General features: G+C 42.9%; 1 protein-coding gene across 1 annotated transcript; it reads right to left on the bottom strand.

Moving 5' to 3' along the window:
• Positions 1-213: 213 nt before the first annotated feature.
• Positions 214-19,354, bottom strand: LOC142971468 (matrix-remodeling-associated protein 5-like). The gene is made up of 15 exons (XM_076112008.1): positions 19,240-19,354; positions 14,384-14,510; positions 14,058-14,187; positions 12,231-12,472; positions 11,676-11,827; positions 9,052-10,852; positions 7,589-7,677; positions 6,135-6,269; positions 5,308-5,443; positions 4,301-4,915; positions 3,725-3,874; positions 3,368-3,575; positions 2,575-2,796; positions 2,004-2,367; positions 214-1,313 (listed from the first exon to the last, which is right to left on the bottom strand). Exons 1-15 carry the CDS (start codon positions 19,352-19,354, stop codon positions 214-216), a joined length of 5,586 nt encoding a protein of 1,861 aa, XP_075968123.1.
• Positions 19,355-26,601: the final 7,247 nt, after the last annotated feature.

The following is a 26,601-nucleotide window of genomic DNA, read 5'->3' as shown; positions in this document are numbered from 1 at the left end:
TACATTAAAAATACGTACATAAGACATATACCAATTTATAAGTAGTGTCTTTTCTGAGATTTAACAGTATCTCCTGCACGGAGCCTTGCAGTTCCTTTGGGCATGTGGGACACATACAGTGTTAACAGCAGAAGAGTTCATTCACCAGTTCAAAAGACTGGTGGTGTCTCTGTCTTCGTGCTGCATGTTCGTGTGTGCGTTTGCTTCACCGTGTTATATAACATGGAGATAGGTCACCTGGGTGTCTACACCGATTACATTTTTGGCGGTGCATCTGTAAAATCCTGTATCCCTATTTGTCGGGTTTTGTATCACCAAGGAACCCTGAGGACTAAGGTAGCGGTTGCCATAGATCCGAGCCTGACCCATCACCCTCAGCTGTGTCAGGTCTGGTGTTTCCCACGTGATCGCTGCCCGAGGTGTTGCTATCGTCTGGCACGGCAGCTCCACAGCAACCCCGGGCCGTGTGTAGGTCACAGGGGAGGGGCCTGCTGTGATGCGTGGGGGGTAGGCGATGACGATGACGGCAACCGTGACGACTGAAACTGAGGAGGAGTCGACACTGGTGGATCTGCAGGTGTAGCTGCCACGGTCGAACACAGAGGCCTGTTGCACTGTTAGTGTTCCATCCTCTTGGACTAGGTATCTGTCAGAGTCACCACTCTCACCCAGAGACAGTACCTTGCCACTGGGCAGGGTCCACGAGAGAGCGCCCTGGGTGTGAGAAGCGGAGCAAGACAGGCGAAGGGTCTCTCCGTTAACGATGCTCACCAAGGGAGCTGTTCTGGTGCTCACTGCTGGCTCTGAGACAGGGCTAGCTGAGCGGGGTGGAGGGCCAACTGGACGAGGTACAGCAGGTAAAGACTGGGGTCTGTGTAGAGGCGTTTGAGTAACTGGGATTCTTGGATGAAGCGTCTCAGGCAACACTGGCTTTGAGTTTAAGGATTGAGCTGAATGCAATGAGGCCCCTGAGCGAGGCGCCTCTATTAAACGACTTTCCTGCACAGGCCTTTCCACAGCCACTCCCCTGTGCGGAGATCTGGCCTCGTTCTGTGGCTCAGAGACCTCCAGCTCCACCTGTATCCGCGTCTGTTCTCTCTCACCTCTAACCACACATGCAAAGGTCCCTCGATCACTCGCCCGCACTCCTCGCAGCTCCAAGGAGCCATTTCGGTGCACAACGTATCGGCTGCCATAGTAAGGAGCTGGCAACACACCGTTACCAGGCAGAAGCCAGGCCAGACGAGGGGGAGGGGAGCCTTGGGAGGGGCATGGCAAAAGAACAGTTTGGCCTTTCACCACTCGCTGCTTCACTGTCGTTACCACACCCACAACTGCGTTAGTAGAGTTTTTAGAACCTGTACTACTAGCAGCTATACTGGTACTACTACTGCTGCTACTCCTACTGAACACATTTCCTCTGAGTGTGCCACTACCAGCTCCATTATTCGACACGCTGCTGCTAAAAACTCCAACATTTGTAGAAGTACCACTTATCCTGCCATTGTTTCTACTGGTGTTAGCATCATCAACAGCCTTTCCTGCAATGACTTCATTATTATAAGTCCTTTCTACACTATCTCCTCTAACTGTGCTGTGACTATTACCCACACTATTACTATTACTCATAACACTGGGTCCATTTTGATTTATTCCAATGTTATCTGGTTTAATGTCTATATTCCTAGCCACGCTCACCCCAACACTGATAACACTGCTTCCAAGTTGTGTTGTGGTTCCACTGTCTGGCCTGTTTAATCCAACTCGACTATCACTCCTAAAAGCCGGATTAAAGCCGCTGGTTGCTATGCTAGTGCTAGTGTTTGGAACAATGCTTCTTATTCTGCCATTATGATCAGTATAGCCATTGTTGCTGCTGTTTTTGCTGCCAAGCTTGCTTGTGTCTGCATTGGTAAATCCATACTGGTTTATCCCTGCATTGTTAATGCTGTCCCTTGATCTACTGTAAGGACCACTGCCAGGCCCATTGCTAGTACTCCAACCTCTTCCTCCGACCGGGCCACTCAGTCCATGGTTAGGAGCCTCCACATCCAAGCCCACCACCATGCTGTTCTCCCCGGCTGGGCTGCTTGCTCGACATGTATAGTTTCCCGTGTCTATCTTTTGAGCCAGACGAACCTCCAGAGTTCCATCTGAAATGGCCACAACCCGCTCAGTATACAAACCAGATCCCAAACTTCGTGGGATGACACGGCCTGTTGGGGAAAACCATGTCACTGTCGGGGCAGGAACTCCTGAGGCCTGGCAGCGAATTTTGGCGGTTGCCCCCTGACGTACTTTGATGACGTGGCGGCTTCTGTCATCAGAGAAGTTTGGTGGAGATGCCATCATGATCTTTACTTTGACCTTAAAAGATTGAATTTGTATGAAGGAATTAATTACTGAATTCATTTGTACTTTTATTTATCCCATGTGTAGTGAATAAGTACATCAAGGCATTATTCAACTGTAGAGTAACATCACAACATTTTGATTTGATTTTAAAGTATAAATAAAAACCTTCATTAATATAATAAATTAATATTTTTTAGCAGGGCAAACTGTTTTTCTTACCTTCATGGTGTCTTGACCTCCTTGATTCTCAACATAACACGTGTAGTCTCCCTCTTCTCCCATACCTACTGCTGGAACCAGCAACGTCCCATTGACAAACACAGTTAACCTCTGTGCTCGCCCGCCTCTGTCTTCCCCCTGCAACACACTGTTCACCATGGTTCCATCCGGTAGGCTCCAACGGACTGCTGGGTGAGGTAGTCCTGATGCCTGGCAATCCACCTGCAAGGAACGGGATATTTATTGCTATCATTGAGAAGTTTTTGTGGCTTTTATTTTGATGGAAGCTTAGCTGTTGATAAATAATATCTTCTCTTTGTAAGGAGGAGTGGCACATACTGTACACTGTTTTAAGGCTGTAAAAAAAGAGTACTTACAGTAGAAAACACTGCTAAGCCACAGAAATGTGTCCTCTTTCACCCCACTTGACATAGTTTTTATTCATGTGTGAAGAAGTATCCCCTCAAGGCCACTGTTGATGACTCACAACACCTGACAGGTTGTTCTTTTTGAGTCGAAAAAATATGAAGTACTTTTTGATTAAAAAAAAAAAAAAAAAAAAAAGACTGCTTGAAGCTGTAGAAATGTTTGGCACCACGCCCAGCGATAGAAGACACCCAACACACATCACTGTCTTCACAAAAAATAAGCATTGAAAAGTTCAACTTGCTTTAAAGTTTTAGGCATTATTTGGTATAAGTTTCCAAAAGAGGTGTGTGATATATGATTGCTGTTAATATTTGCTGTTTTTCTTTATTGAATAAACATAATTATCACTTTTTTTATAGCTCACCTTCAGTGGCTTGCCCAATGACACCATATGAGTGAATGGCTGCTTAGGCTCGATCTTGGCAGGCTTGGTAACCACAGAGACACGCAGGAGACGATAATCATCTGAGACCTTGTTCCGCGCGATACAGAGGTAGTCTCCGGCATCTTTCTCTGTTACTCTCTGGACTGACAGGGTGCCATTAGTGTGTACCTTCAGACGACGGTCAAAACTGAAATTCAAAGTTGGACAAACACACTCAGAAATCACAAGTATACACTTGAGACATGATACTGACAGAATTATCACAAGATATAATTGTACAACCAACAGAATTTAAGTGATCTCTCTTTTTCTCACACAAACCCACGTCCCCGGTACCTGAAGTGCATGTCCACCAGTTTCCTGTTCGGGGTCCTCCAAACGATAATGGGTGATGGGTTGCCAGTTACAGAGCAGTGGAGCTGCAAAAAAACACCATAGTGGACAGCAGTAATGGAGGGTGATGTGGAGACAATCTGGGCCTTACTGAAGGGGGAGACAGGCGAGGGATGCAAAGCAGCGGAGGCTCTGATTTTGTCAGAGGAGGAAGAGGAAGTAATTCTTGTGTTGTTTACAATGCCGGGCGACACTTTGGTGTTATTTGTAGGCACAGTGGAGGGTGGGGAGAGAGAGGAGAGTTTTGTTTTGTTGGCGTTGGTCAAGTATGTGGGGGAGGCAGTCTTTGTTTTATTGATTTTAGAAGATGAGCCAGAAGAACTGGGGGTGAGCGGCATGGTCCTGGTTCTTTCAAAGGGCGATGGATGGGAGAGTCTAGTGGAGTTGAATGGATTTGATGGGTGGCTGGGCATGGACAAAGTTCTGTCTTTATGAAGTGAAGTTGAAGGAGATTTGTTTTCAGTAGCAACTGCTTTTTCCCCTTTACTTCTAGCTCCAATGTGTTTGCTTTCTCCTTCTGCTCCCCCTTCAATTTCTACCCTCACTGTTCTCTTATCAGCCCCAACAGCATTACTTGCTGTGCACTCGTAATTCCCTGAGTCCTTTGGCCCAACTCCTCGAATATGCAGTGTCCCATTGGGCAAGACAAAAAGGTTGCCATGAAGAAACTGGGATGGGCGAACTAGAGTCCCATCTGGGATTCGCCAGCGCAGAGTTGGTGGCGGGGCACCTCGGGCCGAGCAGTGAGCATAAACAGGCCACCCTGGAAACAAGAGCAGGTGTTCCTCTCTGGGTTGCTGTATCACTGGGGGCAACGAGGACACGTGTACACGAGCAGAGGCACTGGCAGCACCTGCTGAGTTCGAGGCCACGCAGCGATACACTCCTCTGTCACTAGGTAAAGTTACTGAGATGTGGAGGGTTCCATTTTTGTCCATAGTGATGCGACTGGTGGAGGGAGCAGTGGAGGTCAAGACAGAACGATCAGGAAGAACCCAAGAGAGCAGGGGGCTGGGAACGCCATCCGCCTGGCACTCCAAGTGCACCTCTCCACCCTGATGAGTGGTAGCTTCTCTGTAGCTGGCCAGCTGCATCCGAGGGGGGCGGGTCCACACTTCCAGGGTGGTTAGCAATCTATCATGAAAGAGTAAAGCACACACGAACTCAATATATAAACACATCCACACATTTCAAAATACACGTAAATATAAGAAACAAACCATGAATGTCATATGACACATTTAGGGAACACCCAAAGGCATGCATTCACAATTCGAACAGGAATCCTTGAAACATTGCCTTGAAAAACATAATATTCAAGGTAATTGGCTTTTCAAACAATGTCATATAGAGACATTTGCATATGACTTATGACAGGTCTGCTTGCATTCATAATACATTCATAATACTCAGTAATTTGCAGTTTGCCTTAGGCCTATGTAATTAGTACGTTAAATAGTTCTTCCCCTGGTAATTATAACTAAATGTTATATATTGCATTAATATTCTGGTATCAATAGCATCACCTGTCACGACCAATAAAGCTGTGTGCACTGCAGATATATGTGCCCCTGTCCTGCAGCTGAATATTCTGGATAACAAGGGTGCCATTTGGCAAGACCTCAAAACGCTGAGCCCTGGAGTGGATTGATATCACCGCTCCTGAGAGAGAGAGAGACAGTCAGACAGACAGACACGCAAGAGAGAGCAGCAGTGAGGAGACAGAGTGGGAAAGAAAGTTAGAGAATGAGTAAGAGACAGAGGAAAGGAGGATCAGGGACATGCTGAGTGGCACAGCATGTAGTAAACCCAGTGATGCAGTGCACAAAATGTTCCATTACTTCCTTGCAATATGCCTTTCCCACATGGCAAGTGGGAGAAAAGCCTATTGTGTGCAAGCCAATGCGTAATGCTGGGTGTTAATGGGTTATTTCCTCAGTGTAAAATGTGTTCATATTCATTTAGTTATAGTACATACTAAAGCTGAGGGTGATTTTCCTTTCACATCTATGACCTCAGGATGTAAATACAAACCTTTACTTATTCTGCTTTTAAAAGGTACAGTCTGTACTTTTTCACATTATAAATGAATTGTATCTTCACATCTATAACTAAACATTTATATGTTTCCCAGCATAGTTGAAAACATAGGCCTGAAGTTTCAGAGAACAGGTTTACTGAGTAAACTGGAAAACTTTGCTGAGTTTTTACTTCAGTCCATGAACCAGATTTGATAGGCAAGCGAAGAGAAAACTCAACCCTGATTTATACATTAATGAATTTAATGGTGTTTTGTTTCGAATAAGTGCACATGTGTGTATGCTGAAAAAAAATCACGCTGCACTGTGTGTACCTGTGGCGACCTTAGTCCATGTGATGGAGGGCTTTGGCTCTCCTTGAGCTTCACAAGCCAGCCTGGCAGTGCTCTCTGCTGGGAACGACACTGTCCTGATGTGTGGGTCTGCAATCCTCGGTCTGGATCTCACTACTGGGGCCTATGAGAACGATTTAGTAAAGAGATTATAGTGGCATAGTAATGGATACTAGAAGTTATTAATCTATTTTTAACAGCAACGGAAACAAAATTAAAAATAGTAAGAATAGAAGACCTACATATTGCCACAGTGTAATCAATAGATTAAACAGAGAGTAACATGAATATGTAAACTCTTCAGTATAATTACTTTTATTTATTTTTTTGAACAGTAAACATTTTTAAGCATTGTTCAGGTTCTCCAATATAATACATCAATGCTGTAGTCCTAGATTTAGAATCGTTGGGGATGGACCTAGTGGTTTGCTCTGTTGGTTTGTTGAGGCTGGCAGAAAGAGCTCTGGAGATTATTTAACAATTGATTATCTCGAATCCATGGGATTACGATCTCTAAACACATAATGTTGATGAATATGGAACATATGTTTTTCATCTCTTCTTTAGATCTGGCAGCGGAAACCCATGAAATTGAAGAATTGTCATAAACATCCCTTCGCTTTAATAGCAGGTCATGTGGATGAAGATTAGACTATTTTCAGATCTATTGTGCATTTCTGTTTTGCTCAAGGGCTTGCATAGTCCTGTGTAGTTTGTGTGTGTGTGTGTGCGCGCCCGTGTACGTGTGTGTTATTTTTTCTGGACCAGCACTCACTTAGAAAATAAATGTTAATTTGAGTTCCACTTAGCTGACAAGAAAGAAAAGATCTTTATATAAGGAATATGAACTGCAAACTACATTTAAGAGTGCACTTAAAGCAGTGACTAATTGAATGAATGACTGAAAGCAAGGAGCAGAAAAATGGGAAAAATTGCAGAAATTAGCAATTAAATTAACAAATAAAGAATGAATCGTCACCCTAACTTGGCTCTTACTGTTGTTATAATCTATGTGCTTGTTTTAAGATCCATTTTGGGTAAAATAATCAACAAAATAGCAATAGAGTATAATATAAATTGATTTGAACTCACCACAGGGGCGACAGGGAGCGAGGGTGAGGGGAGCCAGTGTGGCCTGCTGCTGTGTGAATCAGGAATAGAATTGGTCGCAGGGTTCTTCCACTCAGTAGAGGGTCGACTTTGGTTTGGACTCCCAGAAACAGGTCTGCTTCTGGGATCAACATGTACAACGCTCGGCCTCTCTCTGGATGATGCTGTGCTACTGGTTGATTTCATTATTGTTGTTGTTGTTGTAGTAGTAGGTGATGTTCTGGGTACAACTGAATTTGCAGTAGTTGGAGAAGTTTTGGCTGAGATGGCGGATCTAGTACTACTCGTAGGAGAAGTAGTTTTAGTAGTAGTGGTAGTGGTAGTACTGGTAGTGGGGTTACGAGTTGTGGGAATAACTTTGAATGAGATTGTAGTACTCGTAGAGGTAGTAGTAGTAAAATAAGTAGTAGAAGGTCTAGTTGAGGAAGTAGTAGTGGAAGTGGGACTAGTAGATGTAAGAAAAGGAGTTGTGGTAGTAGTAGTAGACGTAGGAGTAGCTGTAGTACTTCTGGTAGTGCTGGTTGATGGGATAATAATGTCAGTTGTAGTAGGCATGATGGGACTTATAGTCATAGGAGTACTCGTAGTTGTGAGAAATGTGTGTTCACTAGCTGTAGTAGTAGATGTACTTGCAGTGCTTCCATCAGAACTAGTAGCATGAGGGCTCTTTTGAGTAATAGGGGTTGTTGTGATTTTTGCAGTAGTTGTTGCGCTGGGGACTGTAGAGGAAATAATGGAGGAAGAAGTGGGTAGGAGAGAGGCGGAGGAGTGGGATTCATATGGTACACCCGACAAATTCATCCACAGCTCTTCACTATGTTTGCTTTGGGGTCTATCAACATGTTTGCCTAAGGCTGTGCGTGTTTTTGTGTGACTCTGTATGCCATGTGTATGTGTCCTGGTTCGTGTGTGTGGCTCATGTGTCCGTGCGATTGCAGTATCCGAGTGAGTGGGTTCTGTTGTCGGTGTGTTGAAAAGAGTGGACCCTGCAGTGTCTGGGATGTTGGCTGAGTGAGTCACCATGTCTATATGTATCTTTGTGTGAGAGAGGGATAATGAGGTTGGAGCGGAGGAAGATGGAGTCAATGAGGGGGAGGCAGATTCTGAAGTGGAGTTACCATGAGTGTTAGAAACAGGGGGAGACGGAAGATGCAGTGCCACATCATTTGGAGCAGTCGAAATATGGTCACTCCGTGTCAACGAAATAGCTGGAGATGTGGTTGTTGCCGCCAGCAACAACAAATTAATTTCGTCCGTGGTAGTGTCAGGTGTTGCAGGTTGTGACCCTGGGTTCGTAGCGTCAGGGAAAGGTCGGGGTGGGGTCAAAGGGCGTCCCCTGGGCCTGTTGGGCCTGATGATTCGTCTTTGCTGTCCAATTCTTCTGCGAGAATTCCAAGGGCTTTGAGGCCGAGAGTTTGGTACCAAATTAGGGAAGAGTCCCTGCCGGGGGCTTTGAGGCCTGGTCCTAGATGGGTTGGTGTTTGCTTCTGGCTCACCTCCTTCTCCTGGTTCTAAGACAATTTCATTTGTTCCTGAGTTTGGCTTAGATGTGACTGGTTCTTTCTGTGTCTCTGGGTTTCTCACTTTCTCTTTCTGTGGAGATGCGTTCTCTGTCTCTGTCTCGTTCTCACTATCTGTCTGTGTTTCTGTTAACGCCTCTGTCTCTTTATTTATCTCTGTCTCTGTTTCAGTGTCTGTATTTGTCTCTGTGTGTGTTAGTATTTCTGTTTGAACGGAACGATTGTGCTGTAAGCTTTCTTCTTGTAGATCAGTGTCATCAACAGATGACCCCTCAGTTTCTGCTTCCACCCCTGCTCCCTCAGCTCTACCTCTTTCTGTATCATGATGTCCGTCATGTTTTCCTGTGTCTCCATCTTTGCCTCCTCCCTGTGGTTTAGCTGTGGGCTTTCCTGCTTCGATGGGCTGGCTGTTATTAGTGTGAACAGTCTTTTGTCGTATCTTAGCCAGGAGGTCAGCCCATTTCTGAGGGTCTATCCTTTGTTTGTTTGTGGTAACTCTATGTCTGTTCTCAAAACGGTTTCTTTTCTGGTCATTGGATGATAAAGGCCCTCCTCCTCTTCTCAGGGGGCCTTCTCTCCTTGGTCCGGGTCTTCTAGGTTTTCCGGTGGGATAACGTCTGTTTGGGGGAGGTTGGAGAGGTCTTGGGTGCTTCCTATTACTAAAAAGAGTGCTCTCTTCTTCTTCCTTTTCATCCCCTGATCCTTCCTCCACTAGCAATGGAGCTCGTATCTTGGTTGACCTGCCAGCGGCTGACTGTGGCCCTGTGGGAAATGAAGTCCTAAGTGGAGGGAGGTGTCGTGAGTTTAACTCCAGTTGCATGGACAGAGAATCACTACCATACTGGTTGACAGCAATGCAGCGGTAATGGCCAGCATCCCTCTGAGACGGGTCAGACAGAGACAGACTTCCATTTGATTGTATAGTGAGCCCACCTGATACAGCGAATCCCCGCCTTACTATGTTTCCATCTGGTAACACCCAACTCATATGAGATGCTGGTGAACCAGATGCCTTGCAGGACAGACTGATGGGCTCCCCAATGTTTCCGGTGACAGGAGGTCCCACTTGCTCACCTAAAGGCGGTACAGAGGACTCCTCCACTGCCAGGTGCAGGGGGAGAACATCTACATCGCTGCCTGCCCTGGCTATGCAGTGGTAAATCCCTGCATCTGAGAGCTGTACTTTGTGTAGAAGTAATCCAGAGGTTGAAGCGTGGAGCCTACCATCTAGGCTGATGGAGGGGGAGATCAGCATGGAACCATCTGGGAGAACCCACTGTACTTTGGGGTTACCAGAACTTAAAAGAGGGCATGATAGCTCCACCTTACTGCCTGCTAGTGCCGCCAGGGCCGTGGTGGTATGATTAGTTGAAATAAGCACCCATGGCTGAGAGGGAGGGGCTGACGTTGAGGTAAGAGAAGCAGGGTCCGGATGAGCAGTGACTCTTGTTGAGTATATAAGTTGGACTTTGTGTCCGTTAGACTGTGCTCTGTTTAGCTGAATGCTAATGGCTGGCTGTAGCAGCCACTGTGGTTTGGCTTTAACAGAAGCTTTGACTCCAGTGTGATAATATCCATCTGTCTCTTCTGCCTGCCTGTAGCGGTAGGCCAATGCCGGGGCTTTACTCAGCATGATCTCCCTCTCTAGGCGAACCGCAGTCTCACTGTAGTAAGCAAGAATCTTCCAAAGATTTTCATAGCTCTGTTTCTCCACAGGGCACTCCAGGGAGAGTGACAGAGCAAGGGGGAGAGGAGATGAGGAGGAAAGAGAGAGATCTGGAGGGGGAGCAATATCCTGGAAATCAGAAGAGTGAGTGATGTTGCATTCCAGATTGACACTGTTTCCCTGCTGGTCAGACAGACCCAGAGAGGCAGTGCCTAAAGGCTCTCTAAAGGATTCACTTGATTGAATTTCACTAAGTTCTGTCTCCAAAGATGTGTCTCTTCCTGGGGAGGGGATAACAGGCGAGGTGCACGATAGGTCAGTCTGGTCAAGCAAGCCCTGACCTTGAAGGGAATTGGGTGAGGCACAGATTGGACACTGAGGGCCGCTGGGACATTTCAATAAGCCTAATTGAAAGAGAGAAGCAGAGAAAATTATATCATAATCCTTACCATCTCTGGCATTTCAACTGCGTATCACAGCATAGCAACTATAAAAACATATTAGTGCACATTTAAGCTATCTGCACATATTAGTGGTGTCATATATTAGTCATGCCAGCTCATCTTAGGCATCTATTACCCTCTATATCTTTTACTAATTCGGTATGGTTACTTCATCTACTCATAAATCAGAAAAATGCATCACTTCACTATTACACAGCAATCATTAGCCTATATTTAATTTATCTGCACACATCAATGCTGTCATCATAGATTAGCCATGGCAAGTTAAGTCTGGCATATTGATGAGACGCATTTCATGGTCCAGCCCTCTTTTACATCTCAATAAGACACACTGGAAGAGATACAGAAAATGAAGGAAGACAGACAAGAGTGTGTGATGAAAAGCAGGCGTAGAGATGTCAGAGGTATCAAGATAACGAAACCAGATGTGTTATAAAGTATCTTCATCTCATTTTATCATCTGGTGGGATCTGCCATTGTATATTACAGTATATTTAGACTGCTTATTGACTGGAATTATCAACAAATTAGTCTTCTGTTCCCCAATGTTCCTTATTACCTCATCTCCTAATCTATTTATTCTCCTTTAGTCACTCAAGCAACCTACATGCTGCATTACCCACCACATTTTTGCATCTTTTTTGACTGAATTATTATGGTTCAGAGGCACAATCAATGACCACCATAAAAGGTGTGTGCATATGGGAGACAAAACAACGTGAACAAAGTGAAAAAAAAATAATATTTCAGATGTGACAGTCACCTGGATGAGAAAGACTCCAAGTGAGAAACCAGGTCATCCTACAGTCACAACTCCACGGATTAGCCTGCAGCGCAAGAGTCTCCAACAGAGGTGCTGTCGCTAAAGTCTCTCTGGGCAGAGTGGTTAGGCTGTTGTTGGACAGGTCTAGGTGTCTACAGGAGGGAAAACAGAGCAAAGAAAAGATTGAGGTGACAAGGGGGGAGGGGGAACACCGAGGTTTAATCAAAGTCGTAGAGGAACGGATGAACCAATGGGAGTGGGCAGTGAGAGGTTACAGATTAGGGGTAAAAATTGTATTCATAATTTCTTATCATTTCCATCATCCTCTTCATGTTCAGACCAACGGTATTCCTCTGCAGTAGTTATACAAGTAGATCAAAAAAAGGTAAAGAGACAAAACTGTAGCTTTAGTGTTAGAGGTGTATTTGTCCAAATACCAATGACCAGCAATATAAGTGTTACCATTTTCATCAGGCTTTTAGTTTTCTTTGAGGAGTGTTTAAAAATATTATAACAATGATTATTACATCATGTGCTTTAAGTGTTAAAGCTCACCTGAGGGTAGAGAAGTAATATGTATTCAGAAGGGACAGTGTGCACAGAGTGTGAGGGTGCAGCTGATGCAGCCTGTTCCCTTGCAGACGCAGCAGCCTGAGGCTAGTCAGCTGGAGCAGTGCCCGGGGGTGGATGTGCTGGAGGAGGTTGTGATCCAAGTACAGACGGAGCAGCGAGGTCAGGCCAGAGAAGGTCAGAGATGAAGCGATCTCTCTCAGCTTGTTATAACTCAGCTTTAGAATCTGTGGGGGAGGGGGGGAGGAAATGGAGTGAGCGGAAGCAATAAAGGATTAGAAGAGTAATCAAATAATAGGCATCAAAGCTGATGAAGAAGCCACATCTTCACGACGATCATGAGTGTGTCACTGGACGCCATATGCTTGTAAATTTATTTAATTTATGACAAATGATGTGAGGGGAATAGGAATGAGGATGAAGGGGTGAACAACTCTTTGTAAGCAAACATGACTGAATGCAGTCTGTGTACATTTTAGAAAAATATGGAGAAGTCTATGGAGAAGCCACTTCCACCCGCGCATAACCTCACATGTAATTCATGTTTAAGCACTGGGTGTCTTCAACTTTTCAAATATGGAATTTAACCCTTTATCCTCAGCAGAATACTCAAGGGGATCCATATTCTAGTCATGTGTAGAGAGCCCACTACATTTTAAGAAGGCACACCACGAAAACCATGTTGTGGAATTGTGTTTCTGTGAGGCTTATGATAAATCTGCTCTGCCGGAAGGCGACTTAGGCAGACTTTGGCAGAGTTCCAGCTGCTAACAGATCTAAAACGTGAAGATGTCAGCATATGGACATATGGATTCTATTATCACACAATGGCAAATACATCAGTATCTGCCTGTGAGATGAAGGGAACAATTGCTTGTTGAGTAATATCGCTTCCCCACAGACTGCGAACTCTGTCCTTAGGATGCTGCAAAAATGTCCAGTACGTTTCCTGTCACTGAGCAGGGAAAAGGATGACTGCACATAAATGATGCATTAGTTGTGCAGACATTAGGAAAATGTGCTTGATAATGTGAACAAAATCATATAAACTGTTATAATTTGCATACTGTTTTCCCCGATGAAATGTAAAATGAATCCTTTTATTAATCAATTTTTATCAACAATATGACTGCAAGGTTTAGGCATATTTATCAATGTAGGGACCTCTCTTAATTGTACTATTTTGACAAATGCTATATATCGTGATAATCTCTGCATTACTCATGGGGCTAAAAACTTAAATTGGTTCCGTCAAACAGTTTAATTATACTCATCTCTCTTAGTTAGAGAGCTATGTAGACTGTTAACTATAAGTACCACACACATAGAAAGTTTAAGAGCTGAGCCTTCTCTAACAAATCACATTTGAAATAGTGCAGGAGCATCTGTGTGGCACCCCTGCCTGAGGCTGGAGAGGGAATAAAGTACATTCTTTGGACACTGTGTCATAATTTCATTTTCTCAACTGTGCACTGCAAAAACCTTCATCTCCATGGAGTCAAAGGTTAAATATGTGAGGAGACAATGATTTATTTTCCTCATTAACAGTCACATTTTAGAATCCAGCATCAATAGTTTGGTTTGGCACAGGACGTTCCAGGACACTTTCAATGCTGGTTGCTGATAAGTCCAGCTCCATAAAGTAGAACTGTACAACAACAAGAAAAGGCCTCTGTAGAATCATCTCGACTGCCTCAAAATGTTGGCTGTCATCATCCACTAGTTTGCTTTTGAATAGAAATTCCTCTCATTTCAGTATTATACCATGATATTGGTTCAACACACGTTGGTGTCGCTCTTCTTTCTGTTTACCTGTAATGATTTCATATCTCTGAACGCTGCATCTGGGAGATGGTGGAGGCCATTGCTGTGGAGCATCAGGAGCTCCACCTTCTTTAGCCCAGCCAGAGAACTGTTATGGATCCTGTTGATGCTGTTGAACCTACGGGGCACAGAAACAGAATCATCAACCTGAGACGTCAGTAAGTCAACAAATACTATTATTTCCATATTAGCTCATTAATTAACTTCAGCTTGACACCTGGATCCACACTCTGAGACTGTGTTTGCACGGTAAACAATAAGCCCTTTATCTTAAGCATGCATACATCGTTTGTGTATTAAATGCATTCCCTTACCCTAAATTTATACGGCGAGTGTGTAGAGGCAAGCCAGAAGGTATGGTGAGCAGGGAACGAAATGTACAGTGGACTTCGTTGGTCTGGTAGCAGTTGCAGCTCCTGGGACAGGCCTGCCCCATCGACACTGCAAGTGTCAGCACCAGGAGAGTCAGCGGCACACACACACTCCAGTTCATCTTCACTCCGCAAGACGAGAAGCAGCACTGGGATTATCTCTGCCAAAGAGAAAAAAGGGATCAAGAGTGATGGAGGGCAGCAAAGTACACCACAGTGACATCTCAAAATCCAGATGAGAGCCTCGCTCTCTCCTTCTTTCTCTCTCCCTCACGCACGCACACACAAGTCAGGTTTTATTCAAACAGCCGAAAAACAAGGGGATTTGCAATCTGTAGCCTCCAACACATGCCACTGTCTATGCGTAGATCCACACTAAAGCCACATTGACACATTGCATTTGTCTGAAACAAAATAGAGCGTTGGGCTATCTACACACATGGGTGTGTGTGCCCAGTAGGTTAATTGAATGACATATTTCACCATGTAAATTAAAAAAGTGCAGGAGGATTCAGTAGGAGTAAATGAAAGACTTCAAATTACACAGAAACTCTCTCTCTCTCTCTCTCTCTCTCTCTCTCTCTCTCTCTCTCGCTCTCTCTCTCTCTCTCTCTCTCTCTCTCACACACAAGCAAACAAATGCACTTATACCATTTAAATGCATCAAAGCAACTGTAATAGCTTTGAGAGGGTTTTTAAATTTGAAACCGAAATTGAAGTACATTGGGCACTCTAGCATAAAGCTTTCGAGATTAATACATTACTGTAATGCATAGCCATGGTTGATAAAAGCATACCTTTAAATCCTTTGGAGTTAGTTCCCAGAATTATTCATTTTGCCCATCAAATACTGGTTTTAATCCAACTGCACACATCGGAAATTTGATATGCAATGAAGCAGTTCATTCACCAATAAACTCCGAGATTGTTGAACTGAGAAAGTCCCCAAAAAAAAGTTGTCACATAAGATGTCACTGAGGAGAGAGCGAGGAAAAAGTGAAGTCACACTTTTGTCAACTCCGCACAACAAGAAAACCTTTAAAGTAACGCCCAGCGGGTCTTCTTATGCGTCTCATGAAAAGAAAAGTAGCGCTGGAAGCGGCAGGCTGGCTAAATGCAAACGCGTCTGGCGCTGTGTGTGCGCGCGTTTGTGTGGATGACAGCGGATGTGTGTGAGTGTGTATTTGAGTTTAGGAAAGGGGACTGGACTGAAGTGAACTTTGAGTGACGCTCAGGCTGAGGGGTTTGTCCGAGGAGGGGCTTTCTGGAAACACAGGGGTAACTGCGCTTCTCAAACCTTTTTACGCTGCATGTATACGCCAAAGAAGTGGATATCGTCCTGACGAGCTGCAGCTCATTTTACGTCACCCGCCTTCAATTGCCGAACAACCAATTTTATAACTTCTCTGCTCACTCCGTCTGCTTTCAGAATTAATTAGTTAAATGGTTATGGCTTCTAGATTCACCTCATCAGTGTCCTTCAATTCACTTTTTATTACATTTAGAGGATCGAGCTACAAAAACTGAGGCTGAGCTTCTTCCACCAGACTCCCACCTTCCCAGATGTCCAGTAAAATACCAAATGCAACTTCCTGATTATATTATATATGTTTGTATAATTTATAATTCATTTAACTGTACCATTATGTATTTTCCCTGAAGTTGATGTCCCTTTATAAATGTCCAAAAGCTGGTTCAGCGTCTTTTTTGCACTGTCACGATAAAAAACTAAATTCCATTCCCCTGTTTAATTGAATTGAATATTTTGTAGTAAAATGTCCTTGATAAATTGGCTCAAACCTTTGAAACAGAAACAACACCAAGACGGTTTGAGACAATTCTGACCTGTTTTTGTATCCTTAAGGGCTCCAGCCATTGAATGCCCATTTGAATCCATTCCGTTTAAGGGACAGTGGGACAATGAAGCCCATCTGATTGAATAAAATACTGGACGTTGTGTTTCAGTAGATTCCTCCAATATAGCTCCAGACAGTTCTCCTGAAATGTGGGTGAGAGCCACTAAACAAGGGACTGTCTCTTTTATTTGATCTCAGATTCTCAGGCACCTCATAATCATCACACCTCCTTCTGAGAGACTTAAATGAAGGGACAACAAAAATAGACTGACGCTCCTCAGCTGTTGTCTCCTGTAAGCACATTAACCCCCCACCCACCATCCTTTAATGGTCTGCCTTTGTATGCGTGTGTGTGTGTGTGTGTGTGTTAGAGGCCCCTTCCACATGGTTTGTTTAGATAGAAGTTCTTAACATCCTCATTAACTTTCATATACAGTTTAAGTCTGTTGACATGGGGGCAGCAGTGCGAGAGAGCGGCAGCAGATGTCAGAATACGGTCACCACTGAATTCTCACATCAGCTGCCTGAATAATGAATTATAAAATTAATCTTGAATGACTGTTTATCCCCGTAGCTCCCTATAATCCAATCTCCACCACCCACCCACGTCACTGGAGGCGATGTTGGTGTGTGAGGGCATAACTCATGCTGCACTGATTCCCTGTAGTTGTGATATGGCTGTGAAAAGCATTAGGCCCAATCCCAACCCACTTCGTTACAATAGTCATCACTGTATTGGAATGTATTGGACCATAATAAATGAAGCAGTGTCTGTCTGACTGGAAGGAAAGGAAGAAATCAAGACATAATGTAATATCAATGGCACTTTGGGGGAGGTGAACGACTGAATTAATGATTGAAGGGAGACAGAAGGAAGGGAGAAAGAAAAGGGAGTGAAAGACATTTCTGCATGTTGTTGACTTATCTTATGGACAGATAAGCTAATAATTGTATGAATTAGTTAATCAATTAATCAATGAGTGAAATGCTAACTGCCTTACAGTCCAAAATAAGTAAAGTTACAATCTGGCTTTCAGTGCCTGCCAGCCAGCTTCTCCCACTGAGACTTAAAAAAGTACATTGGTCATCACTGCTCTCCATCTTTTCGTCTCTGGGGTTTGGTGCTATCTAGGTCAACCAATGGAGTGCGGAGTCATGAATTCAGGAAGTAAACAACTCGGTGCGAATGCCGCGAAGAGACCAGCTTGCCGATACATAATTTCAAATCATGTACATTATGTATTCTTTTTGATCTGGCTTTGATGTGTGAATACACTTTCTCTAAAGTCCTGGCTGAAAAAAAATCATTGCATTCTATTAAGTTAAATTCATCCCCCAGCATGATATTCACATTATTGAACTTGACTGCAAAATGTGTTTCTTTCTTTAGTGTTTTGACTCTTTTCTCTAATTACCGTACATTTTGTATCTGCACTCATTGTGTCAGAAAAGCTCAGAGCGACACAAAATAGTGGAGGGAAAAGAGGGAAGGTACAAAGTACAGAGGAGTTTGTACAGAGGTGCTCCATGATCTATGGGTACATTTAACTGTATGAAAACTATTGTCTATGATCATTTTGTCATCAATGTCAAACTTAGTTTATGCATCTTTAAGTTCACATTGTGCACCTTGCAAAAAAATCAAAAATAGTAAGAGAAAAGAAAAATGATTATGACAAACTCACTCTCTGTCTAGGTCATTCCAGAAAGTGAAAACAGGAATAGAGGGATCAGAAAGGGCATGAAGCCAAGAGCTAGAAGAAAAACAAGACCTTTAATCACTTTGTTCATGAAAAGCTGTTCATGCTGGTTAAAGGCAAGAACAGGTTGTCCAGCACCGACACTGACCCGACAGACCAAGCACTCTCATTGAAATCAGCATTCTTGAATGGTCAGTTTCCTGCTCGTGTAAATGGATATATTAAATGAGAATAAAGCATCAGTTTGATGCATGGCACAAGAAGTTATATCAATTCAACTTGCTTAATACGTAGAAATGTTTCAAATACATACACAAATATAATGCCGCCTCAAACTGAACGTAAAATTGTATTCAAAATGTTGACTTCCAAACATATCGCATTTGTTTCCCCTCAACATCCAGTCTTGCAATACAATAGAGTGCTGCTAAGAGTGTTCCTAAAACACGGGAGTGAGTCAGCATGTTTGCACTGGGTCAATGGGTTTTTTAAATGTCTTTTTGTTTAGATGCTTGAAACAATTGTTCTTCGATATAAAATACGTCATAAAATACCCTCTCATAAATACTGAAGCTTTTGCGAGTCTTAAAAATAGCGGTTAACAACAAATGGCTAAAGGAGACTCCAAAACGTCATCACGCAGTGTCGTCCGCCTTCACAGCCTCGTTGTGTAAACTCATGCGACAGTAGTGTAATTTATTTACAGCATAACGTTGGCTTTTTACTCCTGACGATTGCATTCACGATTCAGAAAGCATAAAAGTGGTGTTCATTTGTGAAGATTATCTTGCTGAGCAACAACATGTATCAGGAACTTGTGTTTGCTGCAGTTTATATTTTCTGCAATAATCCAAAATCCAAAGGAAATTTTCTTTAGCTTTTCGTCGAGGGAACCAGTGCAATGCTAACTTTCGGGGTTGGCATTGAAAAAAATGCCATCCCTGCAGCGCTCTATATCCGATGGTAGTAAGTAAGACATCTTTGTTGTCATGTTTAGGTACTTAAAGCACTTGGGTAGGTCAGGGAAAGATCATGGCATTCAAATAGTGAAAAAGTCAACAGTGACTGGCAGCATGTTTACTTTATTACCATTTACACTGAAATGACAAGCTTTCTTTACACACTGTAAATTGCCAGGCAATAATTATGCTCAATTTAATCGAATGTTAATTTTATTGCATCAATTAACTCTGGCTATCTTTGTCACAGCCTTTTAAGATTCATGGTTTTCATGGCAGCTAACCTTCCTGAAGTCTGACTTTGAAGAAGGAGTGCTCTCTCAGAGCCTGAGGGTCACACTGGGGCACCAGGTCCAGGACTCTGTGGTCTATTATTGATTTGAGGCTCCAGCACTCCATGAGGTCAAGGCTTGCCTGGCCAAGTGAGAGCCTGGAGCTTAGCGGGCCATGGCAGGGATCCACTGGACTGATGGTTGGATGGTCACAAGGACTTTTTTTTTCTCCTACAATGTGTTAGCTTTGCTCTCAGTTGGAAACAAAACTATTTGAGATGGATAGCAGTGGGGAGGGTCGATGTGGTCATAGTCTGACTGTAGCAATTATGCTAAGCTAACAGAACCTCCCTTTTGGCTTTATTCTGCCCTGTTTTATGGTACTAAAATTCTTTTTAATATTTTCAAGTTTGTTCTAATATGTGTTTTTGGGGCTGCAAAGAGAGAGCGTGCTTAAAATGCAAAACCATATACATGACAAATATGTGAATTTACATTACAGAGTATCCAGTTTTCATTTGAGTGATGGTTTCTCAGTTGTGTCTGGACACTGGCAAGCAGTGTCGAGTCTTCGTACAGTGCTGCAGCCATACAAGGAGATACATCTGTGGTCACTGGTCATGGTCTGAGGGTCACGAGGGGGAATCAGTGGTGAACTATTCTGGGGGAAAACAACAATACGATTTTGAGGTACTGTGGAGAAATGTGTACTATATGTGATGACCAGAAAACATGTTACAAGAAGATTTAAGAGTGCAAAGATTCATCCTACAGAAGTGCCTTTTTTAGCATGACTCTCTATCTCCATCAGATATTTAGTAGCTGTAAGACCAACAGCAAAAAGTATCACTGGTGTACAGCAGTTATTCATATCATAACAGAATAATGAAGGATCTGAGTGCTTAAAGGAGAGAGGGAGCAGTCAAGAGATGCACAGATATAGCCAACAAATCCCCCTTGTGTTTTCTTGTACGACACACAGAGCTTGTTTGAGTAAATCTCACACATGGACAGCAGAGAACGCACCCTGAGCTTTTGACCCTCAGGGCAGAGGAAGGAGAGCAGGAAAAAGACTGAGCAGTCTAGGAAAAATAGAGGGGAGAAGGTTAAGTGGGGTCCATCAGTGAGCAGGAGGTCTATTATCTGCAGATGTAGCCATTATATTATCACCAGAAGGCAACAGTAAATTGCTTCTGAAAAACCACTCCACCCTCAGGAAGAAGTATTAAAAATATTCGATTTTTTTAAACAACAGAAAACATGAGGAAAGATCTGAGAGGACAGATCTGGCAACCAGTTGTTTTCAAGTTTTTGTTACAATTGTCCTATTCAGCTGTACATTTGAAAAAAGAGTTTGATTTCCCATGGGACCACCCATACTGAAACAAATCTGTTGTTGCGGATAAGCAAAGAAAGGCCCTCAAATGTTATAAATTAGACCGAAGACTCCCATCAGTCTTTATGTTCGTGGTCATGTCTTCATGTCCTTGGAGCTTTATGCAGGCTCTGACTTCAGGAAGAATAGAAAGAATAGATCAAATCAAGAGGAGGGAAAATGGGGGGGGGGGGGGAAGAGAAAGATATGGACATGGGTAGAAATATGGATACGGCAAGGGAGTTTAAAAAAAAAGATGGTCCAGGCCTGGTTAGAGTAAAGGAAGGAGAGAGCTGGTGAACAGCAGAGACAGAGGGGTGTCAGAGGGCGTTGACAAGCATTGAGGAAGTCAAATAGCGACTGTAGTCAAGAGATGTGGGGGCTGCTGTGTGGGGACCCTTGAGGCATGACGTCTGGAGACCTGCGGTCCTTTACATAAATGATGCGCCCGTAACGAGGGCCTTAAATCAGCATGAAACACCAGCCAATAGAAAATCTCAGGTGAGACATTCCTTTTCTCTTTTTTTCCATCACCTCTCTTTTCGCCCCTTTCTCTGGTTTTCTGTCGCTCCAACTGGAGTCAAATGTCTTGTATGTGAACACGTATACTCGTCCAATAAAGACGACTCTGATTCGTGCTTGTTCTCCATAACTGTTACTGCGACGACAGCTTATTAGCAGGCTTACACATGATTTCATTTTACTCAGTGACAGACACAAACAACATAAATGACTCAATGCTGTGCTAACTTGCTCTAATTAGACCCATGAATTCCTTATGAAAGATGATTTAATTTCACGCTGTACTTTCATGTTTCCCTGCAGAGAGAGCATTTTCGTTTTTTTTAACAAAATCAGTTCACGTTGGATTTATGTCTATTGTCATATCATATGACATACAACCAATTATGTTGCTCATCTCCTATATGACGAAGATTTCTCCATCTGTCTATCAAATGTGAAATCTATTGTCTTTGACATTTTTTTCTCTCTTGGGATTAATCAGAGTCTGTTTTTGTAAATCCTCCTTAACCATTTGGTAGATGGGGGTCATCAAAAGTTTGACATTTTGGGAAATATTGTTATTTGCTTCCTTGCTGAGAGTTAGATGTGAAGATTGATACCACACTCAGAATGGTATCAATCTTCGCATCCAAATCTGGGCATCTCTAGGATCAAAGAAACGATCAAACTTGAAACACTCTTGCATCTTGGATTGTTTATCTGTGACTTACAGATATTTTGAAGATAACCTACTGCATTGGGCTTTGACCCAAAATTCCTCAGGGGCCTGTTTCTGCCTTTTCTGCTGTGGTGGTATTTTATTGGATCTGTATCCTAGGGTGAGACAACACATTCCCCCAGTTTGCCTTGAAACAGCGGAGGAACCCCCAGTCCAAACAAGCACAGACTAAAGTGTGTCTTTTTAATTATCTTATACTTCGAAGTGACCTGATCTTAGCTGGAGCTATTTAGACAGTCAATTACTCCAACTGGTGCAGTTCAGCGTTCAGGTCCATAAAGTCCATTCACACAGAGGTGTGAATAAGCTGTTGTGCTAACTAGCTCCAACACTTGAGGATTTTAAGAGGTTTTCTCTTCTCCCTCGAGTCCCTCATGGTCTTGTTTCCCAAAAGCCTGAAGCTAAACTGGAAATAAAAGGTCTAAGAACCCATTTAGCAACAAAGTTGACATTCAAAACATCTGAGTGAAAAACAATAACAATAACGTTTAAACAATTTCACTGTAATTGGCCCTGGCATGACATAATTGGGCAAAATAAAACATTGTGCAGATTTGTATTGTCTTGTCTGTTTCGCTGTCCAAAATGGCATTCTTTTTTTTCCATAAGTAAAACATCTCATTTTTAATTGCTGAAAAAGGAGAAATGTGGTTCTTGGTTGATGCTCCAAGGAAATGTTTTCTGTCCTGCAATCTCTCCAGTGCAGCACCCGGGTGATTGTACGTTAACATGGGGTTTAAACCCAGGTCATCAGTCCTCTACCCAGACTCCAAATTGTAGCCTTATATTTGCAAGAATGTGTAAGAAATGTTGACCGAACTAAAAACTAAAGCCTGCACATCGTAGAAGACACAGAATGGTTGTTACAGCAGCGACAGGTAATCCAAATGTTTTAAGTTTTATTTTATTGAAAAGGTCAAAATGAATACATTTTACACAATGCCTTAAAAGTCATAGGTCACAGCTTGTCCAATAAAGGGAACACAAACACAATTTAAAGCTGAGCTGACACCTCTCTAAATAGGAAAGAAATGGCATTTCACAGCTTGCCACAGTAATTTAGCTGGTTTACCTAAGAGTGCTAAAAGTGGCAGCCAGTCGACCAGCCCACAGAGAGGGTTTGGAAAGGCTCAGCTCGGTTGTATACGTGCACGGTGTCTCAGAACTGTCCTATTGTACTATGTGACACACACAGACAGCTGGAATAGAAACATAACATCATTAATAGTATAATAGTGGAACACAAGATTAATCAGGGACATTACACTGTTTCAGACTGCCAGGTGAGATAACGTGTCCTCTGGAGAAGGGACTCTAATTTTGACTCAGACTACGTAAAGGAGTGGTTTCTCAGTGTCACAAATGGTTTTATGAAAATAACTGGTCTTTGCACAAGTTCACATTTACACACAAATGCACATCGGTGAGACCTGAGACACACACACGTTTCCTGCTGGGACACAGTTTTTTATCTTTTTATATATTCTCATAGACCTAGAAATAGGCTCATATGCACATCAGCACTTGCGGACATGCACAAAGGCACTGGAGCAGACACATTTGCTGCCCTGTAGGTCAGACAGACAGAATCTGTAATTATCTCAGTGGAAAACTCTGACTTTTGCATTGAACCTTCACACAAGATTCTAGACCGTCTTATATAATGGCTAGTCTTGCTCAGAAATGTGTTAAAAATACTAATTAAACTAATTTAGAATGTCATGCACACATATTAGTCTCTTGACAAGGTTTATTGCATTATACACGGCTGGCATTGCCCTCACTTCACTACAGTATTTATCCTGTACTTGTAAAGAGACAAATGAGATGCCGCGCTGAGTAACAACATGTATTCTGCCCCGTGGTTTGGTCTTTATTCCGCCTCATCTTTAGAAAATGTTCCAGCTCAGCTCACCATCTGCATCGTGTAGTGCACGTACTGTTTCCAAATCCAAATTATACTTTAATCCAATTATATGGTAGTCACAGAATTACCCCTGTGTATTGCAGTCATGTACAGTATGTCACATATTAAAGGGGCTAGCTGGATTTAGCGAATAACTTTTGTTACCCATTCGCTGTAGCCAGTATAACCAGGATTAAACAGCATTAAAGGCCAAAATCTGGAACAACTGCTCAGTTCATTCACAGACTTTGTGTGACAATAAGTCTAACACAGATTCAAAGTAGTTACTGGTCTTTGGCTCATCATGAAGCTGTGGCTCTGTGTGTATGTTGCGCTGTATACACTGCTGCAATTGAAAAGTCGTTTTCTGATATAGCTGCCATACTTCACACGACAACAATGACGCCAGAGCATGAAACAATAAACGGCATTGCGGTGCTGTGTCTGTGCTGGAAGTGTTTTGTGCTAAATGCTAATGCTAGATTGGCAACGTGCCCACAATGACAATGCAGTGAATGTTATTCGTTTTGCAGGTATTTGGTCGTAAACAAAAGTACCGGACCAATCGAAACGTTGACCAGATGATGGAGCTAGATGACAAATTCAGGGATCACCACAGTTGTTACCAATTATCCAGAAGCGGGCAATAATTTGTGGACCAGATTTTATGGCAATCCATTCAACAGTTGCTCAGAGTTTTCACTCAAAACCCCAAATGTGGACTTTTGACTTTGGTTTTCTAGTGCACGTTGAAGGTTTGTGAACGATTAATTAGTTTGAAACACTGCTCGGGCGTTTCTGCCATTAGGGAGCTGAAGAAATCAACTTAATTGTGTTCTGGTAGAAATATGATCCGTCATCTACTACAAGATCTTGTCCTTTCACTTAGCGTGTGACTGAGATGAAGGGAGCTTATTAAAACCACTCTGGTGGAAAAACTATCCTTCATACAAAACTAAATTGTGTATTTCTAATTACTTCACACGATAAAAAAGTTGGAAATCAATCATTCTGGCACAAGTGTCACATTGGATAAAACCACTGTTTAAAGATATGGTTCTGTTTCTAAATACACTAAAAAATACAGATTTGACCAAATTTTGGAGGATTAAAGCTGCTATAACCAATATCCTTATACTCACAACAGGTCATTACTATGTTTCAGTCAGGAACACTCTCATAGACTTTATATCCAGTTATTGCTACAAATGGAAATACAGTTATACTTGGCGCTGGTGGCTCCGCTCTTCAAATGCTCCCTGGATTAGCCAAAGCAGCTATAACTCCCCCCCCCCCCCCCCTTCCGGGTTTACAGGAATGAGCCCGGAGTAAACTTTGAATACCATTTCAACCATTTGCTCTGCAAGATGGACTCTGAACTACAAAGGGTGGAGGCTGGGGTTGAGGAGGCAAAGCTTTGCCAGCAGCATGGTCTGTAACAGCATTGGTGTAGAAAGGATCAGTGAGGAGGGAGTCATATTCAAATGAACCCCCTTGAGGTGAGAGTGGGCTGCGATTGGTGTGTGGCCGATTATAAGCGCTGATTCAGTCGGCTGGCTGTCAGCTGGTTACAGCTGGGGGCGTACGACTTCTGTGTGCTGCATGCACTAGCGCGATGCTTCAATTATGTGAAAAGTGTTACTCGTAGTGATGAACACACAGAAAGTTATCACCTGAGTCAGTTCCCCTTCAGCTCTACGAAGCGTTTTAGCTTCATCTTTCAGCTCATAGCTTTGTTATTCTGACCTGTAAAACTCTTATCAGTGTTGTTTCCAGTTGTTCGCTACCTTTTTCGTTGCTAAAGAGACAAATATCCGCCTCTAGGCAAGGCTCAAAAAAGAGTGAATATTGGACTTACATTCACTAGGTAGCTACAAACTAATGCTAAGTTTGCTCCATAACTGCAGGATGTGTGAATAAGCAACCGTTAAAAGGGGATTATATTTCAGTGATGTGTTCAAAGCTGCCTCTCAAGTGGTCAAAATGCACTTAGGTTTAACAGGTTTAGGTTTTCAATATGAGGACCAACCGGGGTTTGTAGACCTTCTGGTACTATCGGGTTCCGCAGGATAAGGTAGAAATTGATTGATGCAGTCATGGTATATTAAAACAATAACTCAAATTTTACAATTGCAATATGAGCAGAAACATTATGACACTTGGCACTTTTAAAGTTGAAGATTAATTGTTGCAGCAGCAGAGAACTGGTGAGACGTTTATGCAATTTGGCTTCGGACCAAACTGGGACGGACAGTTGTTGAAATGGAAAAAGACAAAACCTCTTTTTTTTGTTATTATTCTCTTGTAGGGTTTTGGCACAATCAATTATTCTCTCTCTGCTATGCATTGTTTAAAATAAACCAATAAATAAGGAGAATATTTCATAAACAAGATGTAATTATTGAAAACAGATAACATTTGACCGCAGTAGTTCTGCAAGTAAGATCATCGTGGGTAGGACTAACAAGTCCTCATTAAAACAGTTGCTTCTGCCTCAGTAATAGCTCACCTTATTCTCTGTTCTGAGGAGAATCTTATGTATTCTGAATGATGACAGTCCAACAGTAGCATGATACGTTACTGCCAGTAAACCTCATCTATGTCCCTGTGCCCCTTCTTCTCCACTCAATACCTCATTCCTTATGGCTTCTCTTTTGTGCTGCATGCACATATTTCACTACAGTAAGGAGAATGTCCGTGTGTGTATGTGTGTGCGTGAGTGTGAGTGTGTGTTTGTGTGTGTTCTTGTTGTTGGGTCTCAGTCGTCTCCAGATCGTCTCAAGATGTCAGGGGGCAGGAGGCCTGCAGATGGTCGTCATTCCACTCTGACAGTGACAGCAAGAGAAAGAT

This window comes from Anarhichas minor, unplaced genomic scaffold (assembly GCF_050575085.1).
Source record: "Anarhichas minor isolate MPS153535 unplaced genomic scaffold, ASM5057508v1 ptg000004l, whole genome shotgun sequence".
Taxonomy (NCBI): domain Eukaryota; kingdom Metazoa; phylum Chordata; class Actinopteri; order Perciformes; family Anarhichadidae; genus Anarhichas; species Anarhichas minor.
Note: the sequence above shows the minus strand (reverse complement) of the source record. Positions and strands in the feature narration are given on the sequence as shown.

Excerpts from the sequence above, each read along its gene's own strand:
- LOC142971468 (XM_076112008.1), bottom strand. The coding sequence starts at position 19,354 with ATGGAGTGCTGGAGCCTCAAATCAATAATAGACCACAGAGTCCTGGAC. Across the intron at positions 12,473-14,057 it reads GAGATATGAAATCATTACAG|ATTCTAAAGCTGAGTTATAA; the intron begins GTAAACAGAAAG and ends CCTCCCCCACAG. Across the intron at positions 2,797-3,367 it reads CATTGGGCAAGCCACTGAAG|GTGGATTGCCAGGCATCAGG; the intron begins GTGAGCTATAAA and ends CGTTCCTTGCAG.